Consider the following 19,992-nt stretch of genomic DNA (forward strand, 5'->3'; position numbering starts at 1 on the left):
ATAGACTGAAGTTAGTAGTAATCAAAATATAGAAGAGTCAAAAATGGCATAGTACATGACAAATTGTGCTGGAACTCAGCATATTCTGTAAATGTTGAAAATTGGGTTGATTTGATAGTTGTTTTGTTTCTGAAGGATGTCTGACAGTTTTCTCATGTAGAAAGGTGCTTGGTTGAGAGTTCTTTTTTTTTGGTTTTTGTGTTGTTTTTTTTTTGTTTTTTTTTTTTTTGCTTACTTAGCTTGATTTTTGTTTATCTCTGCTGAGTAAGCACTCAGCTGAGCACTGCTGAGTAATGGGAAGTGCAAGATTAAAAATGGGGGGTTGAAGGAGAAAGATGATATGGTTCTAATGATTGGTGTACATCTGATCCGCAGAAAAAAGGAGGCTATATCTTCTATAAAGTTTGTCAGAAATCCCTCTATTGTGTTAAAGGTGTTATTACTCTCAAACAGCATGCAAAAGGTGATGATCTTAGGTCAAATACAATTATAAAACTAGACCCTGGTCAGTTGCGACTGACAGCTGTCCCAGCTGGAGCTTCCCGGAATCCCCATCCGAATGTTATAAGTACGATGTTTGTGAAGGAAATATAGAAGTCTATAATGCTGAAATACTTTGGTGCATGGCGTTTCTTGTATCAGATTCTCCTGGCCACAGTTGCGATGGCACCGGTGATTTGTTTGAAGGGATGTTTCCTTGCGATGTTTCAGAAAAGTTCACATCGAGGTCTTCCTAGTTCAAATATCTAGTTAATAAGGGGCTTTCCCACTGTTTTGTCAGTCGTAAAGAGCTTCAAATACATATATGGTAATTCTCTTGTCAGCAAGCCGAGGTCGTTAGCAGACACTTTGAAATCTATTTTATTGGGGAAGCAGCAAGTGAAAGGTTGAAATAGGGTGTACTTAATGTGATAAATAATGCAAGTTGATTGATGAAATGAAAAACCAAGACACAGGAAAGCGTTTTGGACATTGGCAGCTGCAATCTGTATTTGGTGAATAACGGATGGCCCTTAAGATGTGAAGACTTTCTTATTTGTTCAAAAACATGTCTGTTGATTTAAAGACATTCTTGTCTGTTCAAAAACATGAGTCAGTACCGCGGCACAAGTTCGTGAAGCACGTTTCAATCCGATGGTTAACCCTCGTAGAAGCGGTAGAAAGAGTGATTGAACAGTGGAAAGCCGTGTGGACCTATTTTCTTGATTTTGTCCCAAAGAAAAGATCATTCATAGCAAGTAGCTCTTAGTATAAAAAGATAGTCTCGTCGGTCAAGTCGGAGCTGGTCGTCGCTAAATTGCATTTTGTCTACCTTAGTGCTGTCCCATATCAAGATGTGTGTACTTATTTTTAGAAGGACGAGCCTCTATTTCATATTTTAGCTTTGAAGCTGCGGGACCTTATTGCCTGTGTTATCTCCTGCGTGTTGAAACCAAGCGTTTTCAGGGAGGAGGTACTGACCCAGCTGTGCTAGATCATCATGATAAAGACGTATTCTTGGCTCTTAAAAGTTTCAATTGCGGCGAAAAGACGCGATCGGCTCTGGAAGTTGTGAACCAAAAGGCCAAGGCTGCGTTTCTGCTGGATATCCGCCAATATTTTATCTCTGCCACCAAAGATCTGACGGCAAAAATTCCCTCTACATGGAAGGAAGACGTGCTGTTCCGCTTCCTACTTCCGTCTTTGAGGAAAGATCCCCTGACAGTTGAAGGGGCACTAGCTGGTTGCACGCCAGTTGCGTGCAGGACAGTACAGGAAACGGTTTCTGACAATCTTTTGGAAGAAGCGACATAAAGGCTAGATAACGCTGTGGAGTCAAAAGATTTGGTTGGGGTACAGGTAGCAAAGGCTATGTTAGATGCTCTAAAAGTTCAATGTGAAAAAGACTTTAATGCAGCCGTTCGGCTGCATTAAATTCAATTTCTAATTAAAGTAATTAAAGTAATGCTGTCAAATTCCGACAGTCGCCTTTGAAAATAATATTTATTGATAGCCAAATATTAACATACAAGGGGGTCTTTAATATTTATTCTCTTTAGGAAAAATGGACGAAAAGCAGTGGACGTTCAGCAGCTCATCCAAATTCTCGTTTCTGCTGTCCTGCATCGCAGTGTCCCACTATTGATCCAGACTGGGAATCAGCCGATGGCGTGCCAATATCTGCAATATTATTCGGTGGTCGAAGACCTTATGGTGTGCCGTTAGTCTATGAATCCTTTTCTTGGCGTCATGGTGTTTTTATTGGAGCTTCAGTTTCTTCAGAAGCAACGGCAGCTGCTGAGTTCAAGGTATAGTTCAATTATTTTATTATTCCCTATGCGTATATATTTATTTGACTAGGCCTATTGATAGTCGCAAATTATAAATAAGAAAAACCAGAGGATCTTGGACAAAAACCCTGGGGTACCTGCCTTTACGATGTTTTCCAATTCTTTTTCTTCCTTTTTTCTGCTTTTTTGTCTTTGCGTTTTCTATTCTCACGTATTTTCTATTCTTATTCTTTTTGTACCTCTGTTACAAGTATCTTCGTAAAATGACACTTTTTTGAGGCAAAATGAACTTTTATGAAGATCGTGAGCGGGAATCACCTACTAATGTCGCAGTATCAGGAATAATGCTCGGTGAATGATGATTCTATCGATCTCCTTTTAAAATACTTGATGTATCACGTGGAATTTGGCATTCGAATAAACGGAGACCACGGAACATTCTCAAATCTTGATAATATCAGGAATAAAGCCACGTCCTAATAATCTCAATATCAGGATTAATGTTCGGTGATATGTGGGATGTGGCATTCGAATCAAAGGAGATCACAGTACATTCTTAGTTCTTTGTTTTTATCAGGAATAAAGCCACATCCTGATATTTTCAATATCAGGAATAATGCTAGGTGATACGTGGAAGTTGGCATTTGAATCAAAGGAGATCACAGAACATTCTTTAGTCTTGGTTTTTTATAGGAATAAAGCCACATCCTGATATTTTCAATGTCAGGAATAATGCTCGTTGATACGTGAGATATGGCATTCGAATGAAAGGGGATCACGGAATATTCAGAATAAGTCTTCGTCTTTATTTGCAGATGTGGCTTTAGTATGGCTTAGATCTGTATCTGCATCAAGTATCTGGAATTGGTGATCGTTGAGGCTATACTCTTGATTCTGATTCTAATAAAACCCTGATTCTTCGGTGATCCCTTAATTCAGAGTTGATGCATATGTATGAGTCTTCCAAATTTAGGTAGTGGAATAGTTGTGGTAATCCTCGTTGTTACCCATTGAACATGAGGCTCTATGACGCTGTATACCCAGCGTCAGTTTTCCAAGATTCTTAATAAGTGCAAAACAGCGGTAATCGATGGTTACAGTGAAATACTAGCAGAAAACGGTAACAAAATACTGAAGCTCTATGGGAAGAAGAAAGATGTGTTTAAGGAGGTCGGTCAGGCTGGTAAACGACACCGTCAGTCGATTTCCATGTGACTTTTATTGTGTTTTTATGGCACTTGGTATCTACAAAGTGACATATAGCGATCGCAAATTCTGTCGGTCTGTCTGTCCTGGTTTTTCTACTGTAGGCACTTCCAGTAAGTTAGGACGATGAAATTTGGCAGGCTTATCAGGAACCAGACCAGATTAAATCAGAAATTGTTATTTCCCCGATTCGACCATCTGGGGGGACCGTTAAATCGGAAAATTTGAAAAATGAGGTATTTTTAACTTACAAACGGGTGATCAGATCTTAATGAAATCTGATGTTTGGAAGGATATCGTGTCTCAGAGCTCTTATTTTAAATCCTGACCAGATCTGGTGACATTGGGGGGAGTTGAGGGGACCTAAAATCTTGGAAAACGCTTAGAGTGGAGGGATCGGGTTGAATCTTGGTGGGAAAAATAACCACAAGTTGTAAATACGTGATTGACATAGCCGGAACGGATCCGCTTTCTTTGGGGTAGTTTGGGGTAAGGGTTAATTCTGAAAAATTAGAAAAAATGAAGTATTTTTAACTTACGAAGGAGTGATCGGATCTTAATGAAATTTAATTTTTACGAGGACCTCGTAACTCAGATCTCTTATTTTAAATCCCGACCGGATGCAGTGTCATCGGGGAGGGGGGGGCAGAAATCTTGGAAAACGCTTAAAGCGGAGAGATCAGGATGAAACTTGGTGGGAAGAATAAGCACAAGTTCAAGATACGTCACTGACAAAACCGGACCGGATCCGTTCTCTTTGATGGAGTTGGGGGGGGGGGGGTAATCCGGAAAAATTCGAAAAAATGAGGTATATGTAACTTACGAACCGGTGATCAGATCTTAGTTAAATTTGATATTTAGAAGGATCTTGTGCTTTAGAACTCTCATTTTAAATCCTGACCAGATCTGGTGATATTGGGGGGAGTTGAAGGGTCTTCGAAAACAAGAAAATCGTGGTATCTTACGAATGGGCGATCGGATCTTAATGAAACTTGATATATAGAAGAATCTTATGTCTCGGATGCTCCGTTTTCAATTCGAATTGAATCTGGGGACAAAGAGGGCTGGAGGGGGAAAACAGAAATCTTGGAAACCGGAAATCTTGGAAAACGCTTAGAGTAGAGAGATCGGGATGAAACTTGATGGGAAGAATAAGCACAAGTTATAGATAATTGAGTGACATCATTGGAACGGATCTGTTCTCTTTGGGGGAGCTGGGGGTTGTTAATTTGGAAAAATTGGAAAAACTGGGGTATTTTAACCTAAGAACGGATGACCGGATCTTAATGAATTTTGATATTTAGAAGTAACTCGTGTCCCAGGGCTCTTATTTCAAATCTCGACCAGATCTGTTGACATTGGGGGGGGGGGGGGGTTTGAGGGGGAAACAGGAAATCTTGGAAAACGCTTATAAATGTTAGATATACGTGATTGACGTAACCGGACTGGATCCGCTCTTTTTAGGGAAGTTAGGGGGTGGGGTTCAATTCTTTGGCGAGTTTGGTGCTTCTGGACGTGCTAGGACGATGAAAATTGTTAGGCGTGTCAGGGACCTGTACAAACTGACTTAATAAAGTCGTTTTCCCCGATTCGACCATCTGGGGGGCTGAAGGGAGAGGAAGAATTATAGAAATTGTGGTATTTTTAACTTACGAGTGGGTGATCGGATCTTGATGAATTTTGATATTTAGAAGGACCTCGTGACTCAGAGCTCTTATTTTTAATCCCGACCGGCATTAAGCCTCTGATTTTCCTTTTAAAGCAATCTATTGACCCTTAGAATTTTGCTAGAGATTATAGAGATATAGATTATACCATATGAGCTCTTAGCTCTTGTTTTTTTGTTGTTGTTTTTTACCCACAGATATGTTCGTATCGAACCTAGAATCTGGTAAGTCCTGGATAGGCTACTTTGAACAAAAATTAAATGATTTAATAACCTTTGAAGTGACCAAAGAGATTGGAGATCAACTAGCCCCCTTCCGACGCCCTTTTTTCCCTAAAGACATCCGATTGAAATTTATAGATAGCTGTTAGGTTCAGTATAATTGAAAGGTTATTTCCAATAGTATTTTAGGGACCCCACATCGCCTAGGGAAAAGGCTGTTAATTTTCCAGTTTATCCATTGTTTACATTTTACGGACATTTTTCGAGTGGGAGTATCTGCAGGGGGTAGGGATTTCAACATTGATAATTTTCACTGGGATGTAATTTTCCCATATGTCATTTGGAGAATTTTTTAATGGTCATGTCTAAGAAATATGCCTGTGGGTATGACATGACCCCCAACAACCTCTAGGAAATGGCTGTAAATTTTGCAATTTGTCCATTACTCGCTAATATTATTTGTTATCGGGGGTACCCTGTTATTGGAAAATACGGATACTTTTGCTAAGGGGTTTTTTACGGGGGAGGGATTTCCATGGATAGAATTTTCAGTGAAGAAGAATTTTCTAATTTTGTAGTGATGGTATTTTCCGTGTTATTGGGGGTGGGGGGATTTTCCGGGCGGGATGAGAACGTCTAGCACAAATAATTGATAATTTATATGTGTCTTAAACGAAAAGCCTATTGAGACGTCTCAAAACGGGCCTTTTATACTAGGCTTGCCAATTTAGCTGTTCTTTTCTCCATCTTTTCTTTATTCGTTTTTTTTCATCTAATTTGCCTATTTTGGTCAGTCTTTGAAGATATCGAGTGAAGTAAAATTGACGTGTACTGGGTAAGCTGTATTCTGCTTCTTATGATCATTTTTGTTAACATTCCATCCTCGACCTTTCTGGTCTTTACCACCCTTTTAAAGAAAAAAGGTGTTAAACAAATCTGGTCTTTTTATTTTAGATGTAAATTTTTACTTCAGACCCCCCCCCCCTCCCTTGGTACAGTAATAGTAAAATAACTCTGATGTAACAGAAAAGTTTAGACTTCTGATGTAACAGAAAAGTTGGCCGTGCTGCATGGGGGTATATCAGATTAGGCTTTTTTCTGATTTTCGCCTCATCCTCCCTTAGTCCGTCTGTTTAGTTTCTTTTATTAATGTAAAATTGTAGTGTATTCTCACTTTTTTTCATTTTTTACTCTGCAAGTCTCGTGTTGTATGCGACATGATTAAAAAAAAGAATTATTCTATGCCCCTCCGCTGACACAAAATCCCTCATATATTCCTTAATATATTTAACTAGCCAAATAGCCTTTCTGTTGACAAGCTTAAATAAAAAAAGAAACTGTAGCACTTGTTCTTTGTAAGGCCCAGGGAACTTATATTTTGCCCCCTTCCTAAAACACAAAATTTGTAAATCCTTTTTCATCTCTCTAGAAAAAAAAAACAATTTTTGGAAGTTAGTTTTAGCTCGAACCACCACCCAACCTACAATGGAACGATGTAAACTCTTGTGATGATCAGAAACTGAACTTCGATATTAATAGTCCTGAGATATTACTGTCAGCTGTCCATTATATGACTAACAGTGACAACAGTGCTTGGCACTGTTGTCAGGTGTCATGGACACTTGCCAATTATATAAAGGTGGAAGTTTATTTCTTCCCTATACAGAACGAAATTAGGACGGCCAAGATAGGACAGGTGTTCCTGCCCGTCTTGCCCATAATTAAGACATTTGGAAAAATCAGATTAGTAGAAAAATGAAAAATTGTAGAATTGTTCCAGTCCTAATTGAGTAGTAATTCGATATCATCGTTTTTGCTAACTATTTCTGTGCTATATACTCGCCTATGGCACCTTCTCTGTATATGTTGCAAATACCCCGGGCTGCTTCAGCAGCTTTTTCGGTCTCGGTGAAAATCAAAATACAGTAGATGTCGACGATTTTGATTTTTACTTCCTGGATATTCCATTTTAAGACTAAAAAATAATTAGAAACTAAAAAAGATATTAGCACAATTTTATTGAGCAGAAAGCGCTCTATCGAATGAAAATTATTAATTTTGTCAAACAGCAAAGAAGCTATTGTAAATAATATATATATATATATATATATATATATATATATATATATATATATATATATATATATATATATATATATATATATATATATATACATCAACCCTACTAACTTATTCCCCAGTCCTATTTGTATATTTATGTATATTTGTTATATTTGTAAATTTTAGTCGTTTTTATATAGTCGAATAAACAAAAAAAAGATAGGCTTGTTATATATTAGGTAAATTAGAGGGGGTGGGTTGGTTTCAAGTCCTCTCTTTTGTTGTTTCTAAGTGACATTCATGGGTTGTTTCATTTGAATAAGTTTCTTGCATGGTAAGTTTGCCATTTCAGAATATCAGGAATATCAGAGGAAGATATTCCTGATCATCTTATCTGTTTTCTTTTCCTTTTTTTCCTTTCATTGTATTTTGATCGTATATTTGACTGTTATTGTTTTTTCGCTTTAATAAAAGGAATCAGGATAACAAGGAAGGACAGGGAAAAAAAGTAAAGAATACGGCATTTGATTTTACAATCCCTACCGGCGGCACTGATCTCCGTTTCATGGTTCTTCATCCTGGAAGCGCAAAGGGGGACTGGGGACCAACCATCCTGTAGACCATCCCCGGTTTTCACCAGTCACCTGAACCAGTCCGAAGCAGCTGCTATCATCGACCAGAAACTGGTTTAATTAAAAATAGACTCCTCCTTCTTATTTCATAAATATCTCATGCGCTGTGTACTAAATGCGTAGAATGAGTTATACGTTTACTGAGTTATGCGTAGAATGAGTTATACGTTCATTTAGAGCTGGGTCGTCTTTGGCTGAGCTGACAGAGTCATGCCGCTGACTCCTGTTCAAACCAAATCACCAGCCACACCAGGACTCGAAGGACAGGAATTGTTGATAGGAAGGACAGTGTTAACAGGATTTTTTAAAATGATGAGAATAATTTAAAATATTTGTAAATTAAAGTTGTTATTATAAAGTCGAATAAACATGCAATTTTTTTTGGTTCTAGGGTCGCGTCATAATGCATGATCCCTTTGCAATGAGACCATTCTTTGGATACAATGCCGGACATTACTTAGAACACTGGCTCAGTATGGAAAAGCCTGGACGTAAGCTTCCAAAAATATTCCATGTCAATTGGTTCAGGAAGAATGCCAAAGGAGGTTATTTATGGCCAGGTTTTGGAGACAACATTCGAGTTCTTGATTGGATCTTAAAAAGGTTTTTTTTCTACCACAAACTTATTCTGAAATCTGGTTTTAGTAAACAAAGTATTTATTCCTTTTTTGACAGTTTTTTTTTTCACTTGTTACTTTTTCACTCTTTTTTATTATGTTAGAGATACTGCATAGGATGGGAGATGACCCGGCTAATTTCCTAAGAATTTCTACGCCCTGCCAATAGAGAATTAATACTCTGAACGTTTAGTTAATATTCCATGAGTTGAATCGTTTTTTAGGACTGTCGGAAGAAACCTGAAGTTGGAATTTCTTTTATATATATGATGTCAAAGTTCCTAGAATAAAAGATGGGGTTATTTTCATGGTAAATATATTTTCGTATAAAACAAAACGAAAATTAATTCAAAAATCATAATAAAAGTCTCAATGTCTACTTTAGTGTCCGAAAAGACCTAGAACATTCAGGTAAAGCTTTCCTAATCGCTACCTTTCGGCGAAATGGACAAATTCACCTTAACTACGGAGGAGGGGGTAAAAAGCTAAAACTTCACTATGTGATAACGCATAGAAAAAGATGTCTTCAATTGGGTTATTGTGCTCGTAAATAAAGGAAATAAAGGTAAAAATAGGCCATAATGCCAAGGCAAGGCTTTAGGGTTGCCTATAGTAAAGAGTCATAAGGCTTCAATTTTTTGTTATTTGTTAATTTTTTTTTCCCAGGGAAACTTCACGTGGAAGAGTTGGTCGTATAAACTTCGGAGGGAGATCGTTCGATTGGAAATCAGAAGTTTTAGTGCCCTTTTTAAGAGTCAAAAGTGATCGGAGGGTAGCTAGCCCTCTCCCTCTCCACGCCTTCTTTTCTCCAAACGCACTCAATCAAAATTTTGAGATGCCATTTTGTTGAAATTAGTCTAAAGGTTAAATAACTATGCCTTTGGTGTTGACAAAAAAAAACCCACAGCCTCCGGGGCTAGGGCTGTAAGTTATGCAAGTTGCCCATTGTTAACATATAATATTTTTATAGAAGGGGGGGGGGGTCATATAAACTTCGCAGGAGGCTAATTCAATTTTAAATCGAAAGTTGTAATTCCCTTTTTAAGAGTCAAAAGTGATTGGAGGGCATCCAGCCCTACCCCCTGCCACGCTCTTTTTTCCCCAAATGCATCCGATCAAAATGTTGAGATAGCCGTTTGGGTCAAAATAGCCCAAAGGGAAAATAACTATGCCTCTGGGATTGAAAAAACCCCTGTACCCCCGGGACAACTTCTTTAAGTTGTGCAAGTTTCTTATTGTTAACCTTTAAGGTTTTTTGGAAATGGTGGTCGCATAAACATTGGAGGAGCTCATTTTATTGGAAACTGAAAATTCTAGTTCCATCTTTCAAGGTGATCGAAGGGCAATGTGCCGAAACACACAATATTTAGGATTGATTCAAAAACTAATAAGTAATTATAAATCTGCTTATGTAGCTCGGGTTTAAACAAGTCGTTTTAAGTTTTAATGTCGTTCCTTGCTTTTATTTGATTTTTTTTTTTTTTTTTTTTTTTTTTTTTTTTTTTTTTTTTTTTTTTTTTTTTTTTTTTTTTTTTTTTAATAACCATTATAAACCAGCTTAAACATATCTCTAATTGACTATATGAGGTATTGTTAACTCAATGGATCATAGTCATGGATTATGTTGGTGTTAATTAGTCTGGTTTGGGTATGAGACTTTGAGAGATGATAGATCATATTTATGCTTAAATCATGACAATTTATACAATTGGTTAAATTATAACCAAAAGAAGATTTTCAAGACATAAGAAGATGTAGCTCTAAGGATGCATAGACCAAATTTTGCCCCGGGCGCACGAGAGTCCAGAGCTGCCACTGATTGACACAAGAATATGGCAGCTAGTAGGTAGGTAAAATTGAAAGAGGATTGCTTTGTTTGATTTGCTGTTTGGTTAAATAGATTGCGCTCACAACATTTTCTATACAATTTTTTTATATATATTTTGTTTGTTTTTTAGGTGTGAAGGAGAAGCTGTTGCTCAACCAAGTCCTATTGGCCTGCTACCAAAGCCTGGAAGTTTGAACACAGATGGCTTGAACGACCTGGATTTCAATGAATTATTTAACCTACCGCAGCGATTCTGGCAAGATGAGGTTCGTCTCTCTCTCTCTCTCTCTCTCTCTCTCTCTCTCTCTCTCTCTCTCTTTCTCTTTCTTTTTCTCTTTCTCTCTGTAACTCTCTCCCTATCCCTACCATCTGTTTTTTCTTCTCCCGCGTCATGGCACGTTGTGAAGGAAACTCTAGTGAGAGTAGAAGCATCACTTGTTGATTGCGGGGTGAACTTCAATTGTGCTAACTAAAACTTGTAGAGTTATTACAAGTCTTAATATTTATAACTGAAGTTGTTCTTTTTAGACTTATATATTATATAAATCCATATCATATATATATATATATATATATATATATATATATATATATATATATATATATATATATATATATATATATATATATATATATATATATATATATATATATTATATCAAATAATAAATCTTTCAAACTCTGTTTTGGCCTATTAAAGAAATATTGTATCTTTATTTTGTACTGTAAATTCAAATCTGCTAATTGGATTGTCTTTCTTACTCTTTCTTAGCCAAAATGTGAATCATCAATCGGAGTACTTGTGTACAATTATTTTTTTACTATTTTGTGTTTTGTATTTTTTCATATATTTTTTTTTTACCTTCGGCTTACAATGGTTCAAATTTAAAAGACGCGTATTTGCCAAAAAAAATGTGAATCATCAATTGGAGTATTTGTGTAATTGTTTTTTAACTATCTTAAGTTCTGTGCACTATCCTAGTCCTAGCCCTAATCTCTGAATTTGCATCTAAAGAGAAAAGAAAGTTGGCTGATTTCAAAAAATCTTCGGGTTGGATTAGAACGCTGCACTTTCAGTGGCTCCGGTAGTTTCAGTTCCAACTAAGCCAATGAAAGTTGCCTTAAAAATAAGATAGTTGGAAGTTACTAATTTATCTTATAGGTTGCCCTTACTCTTTGCACAAACTCTCTTAATAACAATTTACTCTACATTAATTATTTTCCTGTGGCTATCTCCTTGGTTTTTTTCCTATCCTGCTTCTTCCATCTGATTTTTTTACTTCACGAGAAAATGAGAGCTGAATTACTGCCAGTCTAAACAGTCATGATGGTCTTTTTCTCCTAATTTTTTTTAACTTCCGCCAAAATAATATTGACATTCTGCCAAAGATTCCTGCCTTATCAGCCTCCCTTATTCTTTGACTCACCCTTTTAATAATAATCTACTCTACCGTCACTTTTTCCTTGCCAGCACCACAGGCAACTCCCAAAGCTGTTAAATTGCTCAAATGATCATTTCTTTGTGCTGATTTTTAACTTTTTCGTAGCTGGTATACTATCATATTTTTGGGGAGTGGCCTTTTCATGAAAATAATAAACTGCTCAGTTTAATGAACAAAACAAAATTTAAGTTTTCTAATGATGCAAGTTTCATGAAATCTTAACATTCCCTTCCTTGGCCCAAACGGGAGCAGTTAAATGGATTTTCTAAGATTTTCGGGAAAGTATATACTAGCTTCTAGTTTTCAATCGTTTATTTGCGTCTCTTATCCAATCTCTACAAGCTATGGCAAGGCAGCTATGTCGGCTACCGCAATGAGTTGTTAGGGATAGTAGTAGTATTGATTTACTAGGCTAATTATTTATATTAGTTTATCTTTATTTATTTTTATATTGTTTATGAAGATATTTATGTTACAGTTTTTTTTTTTTTTTTTTTTTTTTTTTTTTTTTTTTTTTTTTTTTTTTTTTTTTTTTTTTTTTTTTGCTAACTGAAGGTAAATCTATATTAATCCAGCTAGTAACACAGCTTACGCTATCATTTTTTTAATCACAAATAATTAAATAAATAAACAAGACTTTCGCAATTAATTAAATTAATAAATAAAAATCTATGAGGGTTTGCAGTCGAGCGAAAGTCCACTTAACTACTGACCTATTAAATTAATTATTTATTTAAATCAAATCAAAATAGTAACAATTATTTTATAAGATAAATATATAAAATAAAGATAATAAAAATTCTGTTTTTCATCAATCATCAATACTCAAGCCCCCCCCCCACCATGCACTCCCAATCAACCTAACTTCTGATTATATCGTAATAAATGGTATTTTCTTTCAGGTGAAGGATTTGGAAACATACTTTTCGGAGCAGTTTGGCGATGATTTACCCAACAAAATACTTGCTGAGCTTCAGGACTTGAAGAAAAGGATATCGCATCTTGGCTCTGATTACTAATTAATCAATCGTTTAAAATTCCAGTGTTCGAATCAAATTTTAACCCCTCCCCTTTTTATATTGGCCCTTTGCTCGTATTTAAGGTTTATGGTTACTTGTTATGCAGGCCCCAAGTTTGAGGTGTTCTCTGTTTAAATAGTGGCTCATTATTCGTAAGATACCTCATTATTATTTTAATAGCATAGAAATTTAAATGATACTAAAAAATAGTAACTTAGCGAAATTTTACGGGGCAAATTTTCTGACTTGATAAATTTTATATATATATATATATATATATATATATATATATATATATATATATATATATATATATATATATATATATATACGATATATTTATGTCAAGAATAACAGAACCATCCAGAGATAGTTCTTCTTGGTTTACTCTCCTTCCCTCCCCCTACCTCTCCCAAATTGGCTGTCTCTACTAATGCATAGTATCTATGCAAAAATTTGGTTTTATGCTAAGAATCGACATCTCATAATCTTGACACGGCAAGTCCAAAAGTATAGTCTAAATTTCTGTCTTCTATAATATCTGAGATTCCACCTACTATCTCCAGTGGTAAAGACTAATTTGTCCGTTTCCGAAAGTACATACTAGAATTGCAAAACTTACTATGTGCGTCCAGCGGAAAACGGGATATCAAAAGATCGGAACAAAACGGACTATGTAAAGACAATCGACAAAATTACGTATCTTCGCCTATTTCTCACTTTCTGAAAATGAGGGAAATCACTATATTAGATTTTCTAAGAAATCTGAAAAAAAAAGCATATACTATGTTTTGGCAGGTTACAGCCAAAATTTGTAATATCACAAAAAATCCATATTTCCTGCTTATGTGCAGGTTATAGCCGACATTATAGTTGTCCCCTCTCTCTCCTCAAAATATCCCTCTTGCTCAATTAAAATTTGTGGTATGGTTCTGATGAGAGTCAATTTATTGAGTTACATGAAGTAATGAAAGCTTTATTTTATTATCTTAATTAGTAGCAACTTAATAGTCTTTTGTTTTGATTTTTATTTATTGTTAACATCCTTTGGTGAAAGGAGCTTAATAAGTTTATCGTTTTTGTCCACTGGTATTATAATTGCCGTATCTGAGTCAACTAAATTTTCGTTAAAACTACTACTACTAACGACTCACCGCAGCACCAAGCCGCCCGAAGCCAACACAGCTACGCACGCTCCTCTTCCATTACAATCTATTCAAAGCCTCCCTCTTTACACCCTCCCAGGATTTTCTCATTTCCTTTAAATCTGTCTTTATCACATCCATCCACCCCAGACGAGAACGACCTGTTTTCCATTTAGCCTTAGACGGTTAGCCGAAAACATATTGAAAATTCGATCTTGAAATGCCCGTTTGTCACCAAGAGTAGAAAATACGTTCCGATGGTTAAAATAAATTTTAATGCAGTTAAAGTTTTGGTTCTTTTGCACTACGCTTTTCATGCAAGGTTGTCACCCCCTAGTGATGTATCACTATTTCTAGTGATTTTTTATATTGCCTAAAGAAAAAAATCACTAAATCAACCAGAAAATCATAAAATCTAGCGATTTTTTACCGGGTAGTAATCCTGCTTTCATATAACTTAAGATTTTATGTTATGTTAGATAATCTTTGGGAGCAAATTTTGCTCGTAACATGGGTCCTACTTAGAATTTTACATCCCACAAGTTTATTTTAAGATATTGAAATACTCAATAGAGCAGCAACAAAATGGCATATCAGGAAGAAAAATTAATCAATTTCGAAAATAAGTTTATAAACTCATCATATGTAGCATTTCACCCATGATCAGAGCTTCCATGTCTATCTCCATTCAGTGGAGGTTCTGGCCTGTCGCACCCAGAGCAAAATCTTGATCAGCCCCCTTCCCTCTCTGTCTCCCAAAAAATTTTCAGGTTCAATTTTCTCAAATTTTTTTTACTAACAAAACTATATTCAATGTATTAATTAAATAACAATTTATTTTTATTTTTTTTTAATTTATCATTTAAGCTATCTAATTACTATTAATTATTTTAATTTGATTAGTTTAATTATTTTTTTAGCTTATTTTTATCTTATTAATTGATTAATATTTTATTAATTATTTTCAGTATTAACTGCTCCTCTACTTTATTCTAATAACAATTCAATTTCAAAAATTATTTTATAACCGCTAGGTTATTTGTTTGAAATTTTGCGCTCCTAAAATTTCTGTGCCCTGGGTAAGCGCCCCCTCTGTCCCTCCCCTAAGCTCAGTCTCCATTCCACATTTTTGATGCCGCGTAATAAAGTTTCCACTAATAATTGTAAGGAATTCGGACAACGATTAAGATTGTTTTGTATTTTCCGTCAAGCTCTTGAGTGTGAAAAAACTTTTTTTAGTGGGAAAGGCTATCCTTCGCATAACATAACTTCTTAGCACAGAAAGTTGCGTATTTAGTGTGAAAAACGCTTAAACTTGAGTAATAGACATTTAATGTGTCAATGGCTTCATTTTAGAAGGGTAAAAGTATGAGATATGGCAATAATACTACCAGCTAATGATTTATGGTTGACTTTTGGTTAAAACTGACGATATTTTTGATTTTTCTTTTGCAATTCTTAAATTAGAGCAATATTTTTGAGTACTTATTGCGAAACGTACAGCCATTCCATGTTGCAAATTGTTTACAAATATGAGTACCTTTTTCCTGTCATGTTTAATTCCAATTCTCATTCCTTTATTGTGCTATTAATAAGGAGGTGATAAATCGGAATATCAGTTCTGTCAATAAATTGGAGTGTAATACAAATATTTTATTATCTTATTATGTTTACTTGTTTGATTTTAAGTTAGAAATTCGAGAGTCTTTCGTGATTTGAGACGAGTCGGGCGTTCACAGACGATCATCGTTGGCCGCAGACAGTGCCACAATGGTATGTAGAAAGACGTTTTGTTACACAATTGAATAATTTGTTACACAATTGAAAGCAGAGGCAGGTGACCAAAGTCTAGCCAGGCGGGCTTTTTACTAGCTACAGAACCGAGGAATTTATATATATATATATATATATATATATATATATATATATATATATATATATATATATATATATATATATATATATATATATATATATATATATATATATATATATATGTATATGCATATAGAACGTGGGATCTGGTATAAAGTGAATCATAAGAAAACCCTAGAATAGTAACTTTTCGGAAAATTATATTTTGTTGTCGAAAGATACATGTGCAGCGTTGCCGATACTAGAAAAATAAACTTGTACCATCTTAAGAGCAGAAAGCATAAACTGAAAACGGTACAATTGTGCCGCGTTGGCAACGCTGCAATTGCGTTATATTATTATTTCAAAAGATGTCTTGTTTATGGAGACGTACCATATTATCTTCTGGTGCATCTAGAAGACATTAGGTAAGGAAATTATATTTAGAACGTGCCCTTAAATGCTTCTCTATGGTGTTTCGGTGCCCCACTAGCACCAAGAAAAAAAAAGGAGACATCACTGCTCTTCATGCAAAAACGTGAATTTCCTTGTTCTCGAAATGTAGGATTATAATTCTACTACAAGTAGTTTTCGGCTACGGTGATTCCAATGTTTCATTTCGACCCGATATCATTTTTGAGGGTTTTCAGGCTGTCTTCGAAATTTCCATAAATTTGTTTTCGTAATAAATTTTTGCCATTAACACTAATCGTTTTAATAGTTACCATTCCTGAATCAGCTTCAAATGGAAATTCTTCCTCACTTGGCAGGTTTTTATGGCACTTGGTATTAACCAAGTGACATATAAAAATCGCAAATTCTGTCGGTCCCGGTTTCCCTACTTTAGGCACTTCCAGGTAAGCTAGGACGATGAAATTTGGCAGGCGTATCAGGGACCGGACCAGATTAAATTAGAAATAGTCGTTTTCCCGATTTGACCATCTGGTGGGGGAGTGGGGGGTCCGTTAATTCGGAAAAAAATAGAAATAATGAAGTATTTTTAACTTACGAACGGGTGATCGAATCTCAATGAAATTTGATATTTAGAAGGACATCGTGTCTCAGGGCTCTTATTTTAAATCCCGACTGGATCTGGTGACATTGGGGGGGGGGAGTTGGAAGGGGAAACCTAAAATCTTGGGAAACACTTACAGTGGAGGGATCGGGATGAAACTTGGTGAGAAAAACAAGAACAAGTCCTAGATACATGATTGACATAACCGGAACGGATCTGCTCTCTTTGGGGTAGTTGGGGGGGGGATTAATCCTGAAAAATTAGCAAAAATGAGGTATTTTAACTTACGAACGGTTGATCGGATTTCAATGAAATTTGATATTTAGAAGAATATCGTGTCTCTGAGCTCTTATTTTAAATCCCGACCGGATCTTGTGACATTGGGGGTGGGGGGTGGGAGGAGGAAACCTAAAATCTTGAAAAACACTTAGAGTGGAAGGATCGGGATGAAACTTGGTGGGAAAAATAAGCACAAGTCCTAGATACATGATTGACATAACCGGAATGGATTCGCTCTCTTGGGGGTAGTTGGGGGGGTTAATTCTGAAAATTAGAAAAAATGAGGTATTTTTAACTTACAAACGGGTCATCAGATCTCAAAGAAATTTGATATTTAGAAGGATATCGTGTCTCAAAGCTCATATTTTAAATCCCGACCGGATCTGGTGACATTGGGGGGAGTTTGTGGGGGGGGGAACCTAGAATCATAGGAAAGGCTAAGATTGGAGGGATCGGGATGAAACTTGGTAGGGAAAATAAGCAGAAGTCTTAGACACGTGATTTACTTAATTGGAATGAATCTGCTCTATTAGGGGGGGGGGCTTTAATTTTGAAAAATTAGAAAAAATAACGTATTTTTAACTTACGAAGGAGTAATCGGATCTTCATGAAACTTCATATTTAGAAGGACCTCGTAACTCAGATCGCTTATTTTAAATCTCAAACGGATCCAGCGTCATTGGGGGGGGGGGCAGTTGGGGGACTGGAAATCTTAGAAAATACTTAAAGCTGAGAGATTAGGATGAAACTGGGTGGGAAGAATAAAAACCTGTCTAAGATACGTGACTGACATAACCGGACCGGATCTGCTCTCTTTGGTGGAGTTGGGGGGGGGGGGGTAATTTTGAAAATTGAGGTATTTGTAACTTACGAAAGCGTGATCAGATCTTAATATAATTTGATATTTAGAAGGATCTTGTGCTTTAAAGCTCTAAGTTCGAATTCCGACCAGATCCTGTGACATTGGGGGGAGTTGAAGGGGGAAACCAGAATTCTTGGAAAATGTGAAAATTGGGGCATTTTTATCTTACGAATAGGTGATTGGATCTTAATGAAATTTGATATTTAGAAGGAATGCATGTCTCAGAGTTCTTATTTCAAATCCGGACCAGATCTTTTGACATTAGGGGGAGTTGAAGGGGGAAATCTTGGAAAACACTTGGAGTGGAGGAATCGGGATGAAGCTTGGTGGATAGAATAAGCAAATGTCCTTGATACGTGATTGACTGGACATACGTCATTGACGTGATTGAATCGGTACTGGAATTGCTCTCTTTGGGGAGTTGGGGGGAGGGGTTCAGTGATTTGGCGAGTTTGGTGCTTCTGGATGTGCTAGGACGATGAAAATTGGTAGGCGTGTCAGGGAGCTGCACAAATTGACTTGATAAAGTCGTTTTCCCAGATTTGACCATCTGGGGGGCTAAAGGGAGAGGAAAAATTAGGTATTTATAACTTACGAGTGAGTAATCGGATCTTAATGAATTTTGATATTTAGAAGGACATCGTGACTCAGAGCTCTTATTTTAAATCCTTACCGGCATTAAGCCTCTAATTTTCCTTTTGAATCAATCTATTGATTCTTAGAATTTTTTAGAGCTTGTACCATATGAGCTCTTGGCTCTTAGCTCTTCTTGCCTCGTCACAAGTGCCATATGAGCTCTTAGCTCTAGTTTTTTTTCAAAACGAGTTTTAAAATTTTTGGTTACTGTGAGTTATAATTCGTTCTTTACTAAGTTTTGGTGGATGCCATAACCAAGATAAATTGTATATCTAAACGTTCAATCAAAACATGAGAGTTTGTAGAGAATGGTGTTGGAACTTTGAAATTGGAGATAGTTATAGATATCTGACATAGAAAAAAAATGTGACTCGTTATAACGAGCTAGCGAGGGCTCGAGAACTGAGTTTGGCCAAAGCAAACGTAACTTGTTTGTTTTAGTTGTACTGCTAGAAAATTTTACTTTCGAAAATGGAGGTGAGGGTCTTCGCCGACTTGAAGCGCTTCAAGCATCTTTTCAGTGATCACACACTAAATAACGTGAGAGTTGATGTGAGGTGGTGGCACGGTAAAGTGGCCTTTCCTGCCATATTGTGTCACAAGACATCATTTTTTGCTCAAATAGGGGTACAGTACCGGGGAATCTAAAGTATATGGTAGCCAATCAATTATTCATGGTTTAAAACACTCAATCAAGGGTTTTAAGTCGACTTGAAAAAAAGAGGAGAAAAAAAAACTTTTTTTTGTATGGTTTGCATGCATCTCCTTTTCTATTTCTGCTTCTTTGTTTCTGCTAAGGCTAGATAAAAGACTGCAGCTTTTGCTAGGGCTGCGACTATCGCAAAGTCGCAGAGAGATGTTTAGTGAATCATTAAAAAGCTACTGTCTCTGTGTACTTGTGTTTACGTGTCTTATAAACTCGTAAGTCAATCGCAAAGTGCCCCAACAATTATATTTTTTTGTATCATTTCTGGAATGGGAAGCATAGTAAGGGTGCCATTATAATCTCCACGGTTGAAAGTCCGTAATGGGAGGTTTATAATCTGTCTTCTAGACCCCTTGCTTAGTGAAAACTAAAAACTTGTTTAAAATATAGAAAAAAATTAACTAACGCAAAAATAGTCCTTTATCAATTTTTTTTTTAACGAAAAGATCGAATTCCGTTGTTCAGAATTTTCTAATATACTCATAACATTGACTAAACTGCACAAATCAAGGAAGTGCACTATTGTTGCCTA

At 36.1% G+C, this 19,992-nt stretch overlaps 1 protein-coding gene across 3 annotated transcripts in view; it reads left to right on the top strand.

Annotated features, from left to right (window-relative positions):
- The window catches only part of LOC136032698 (phosphoenolpyruvate carboxykinase, cytosolic [GTP]-like), a 102,718-nt gene extending 86,946 nt beyond the window's left edge, over window positions 1-15,772 (top strand). For 2 of the 3 annotated variants that reach the window (XM_065713002.1, XM_065713000.1), the window contains exons 9-12: window positions 2,040-2,288; window positions 8,449-8,660; window positions 10,633-10,768; window positions 12,847-13,208. In XM_065713002.1, coding sequence (XP_065569074.1) covers window positions 2,040-2,288; window positions 8,449-8,660; window positions 10,633-10,768; window positions 12,847-12,963 — 714 coding nt within the window. In that variant the 3' untranslated portion in view covers window positions 12,964-13,208. Of the gene's footprint in view, window positions 1-2,039; window positions 2,289-8,448; window positions 8,661-10,632; window positions 10,769-12,846 lie in introns of all 3 variants that reach the window. The other variant, XM_065713001.1, reaches the window with a different exon arrangement.
- Window positions 15,773-19,992: the final 4,220 nt, after the last annotated feature.

The sequence above is a fragment of the Artemia franciscana genome, chromosome 11 (assembly GCF_032884065.1).
Source record: "Artemia franciscana chromosome 11, ASM3288406v1, whole genome shotgun sequence".
Lineage (NCBI taxonomy): Eukaryota > Metazoa > Arthropoda > Branchiopoda > Anostraca > Artemiidae > Artemia > Artemia franciscana.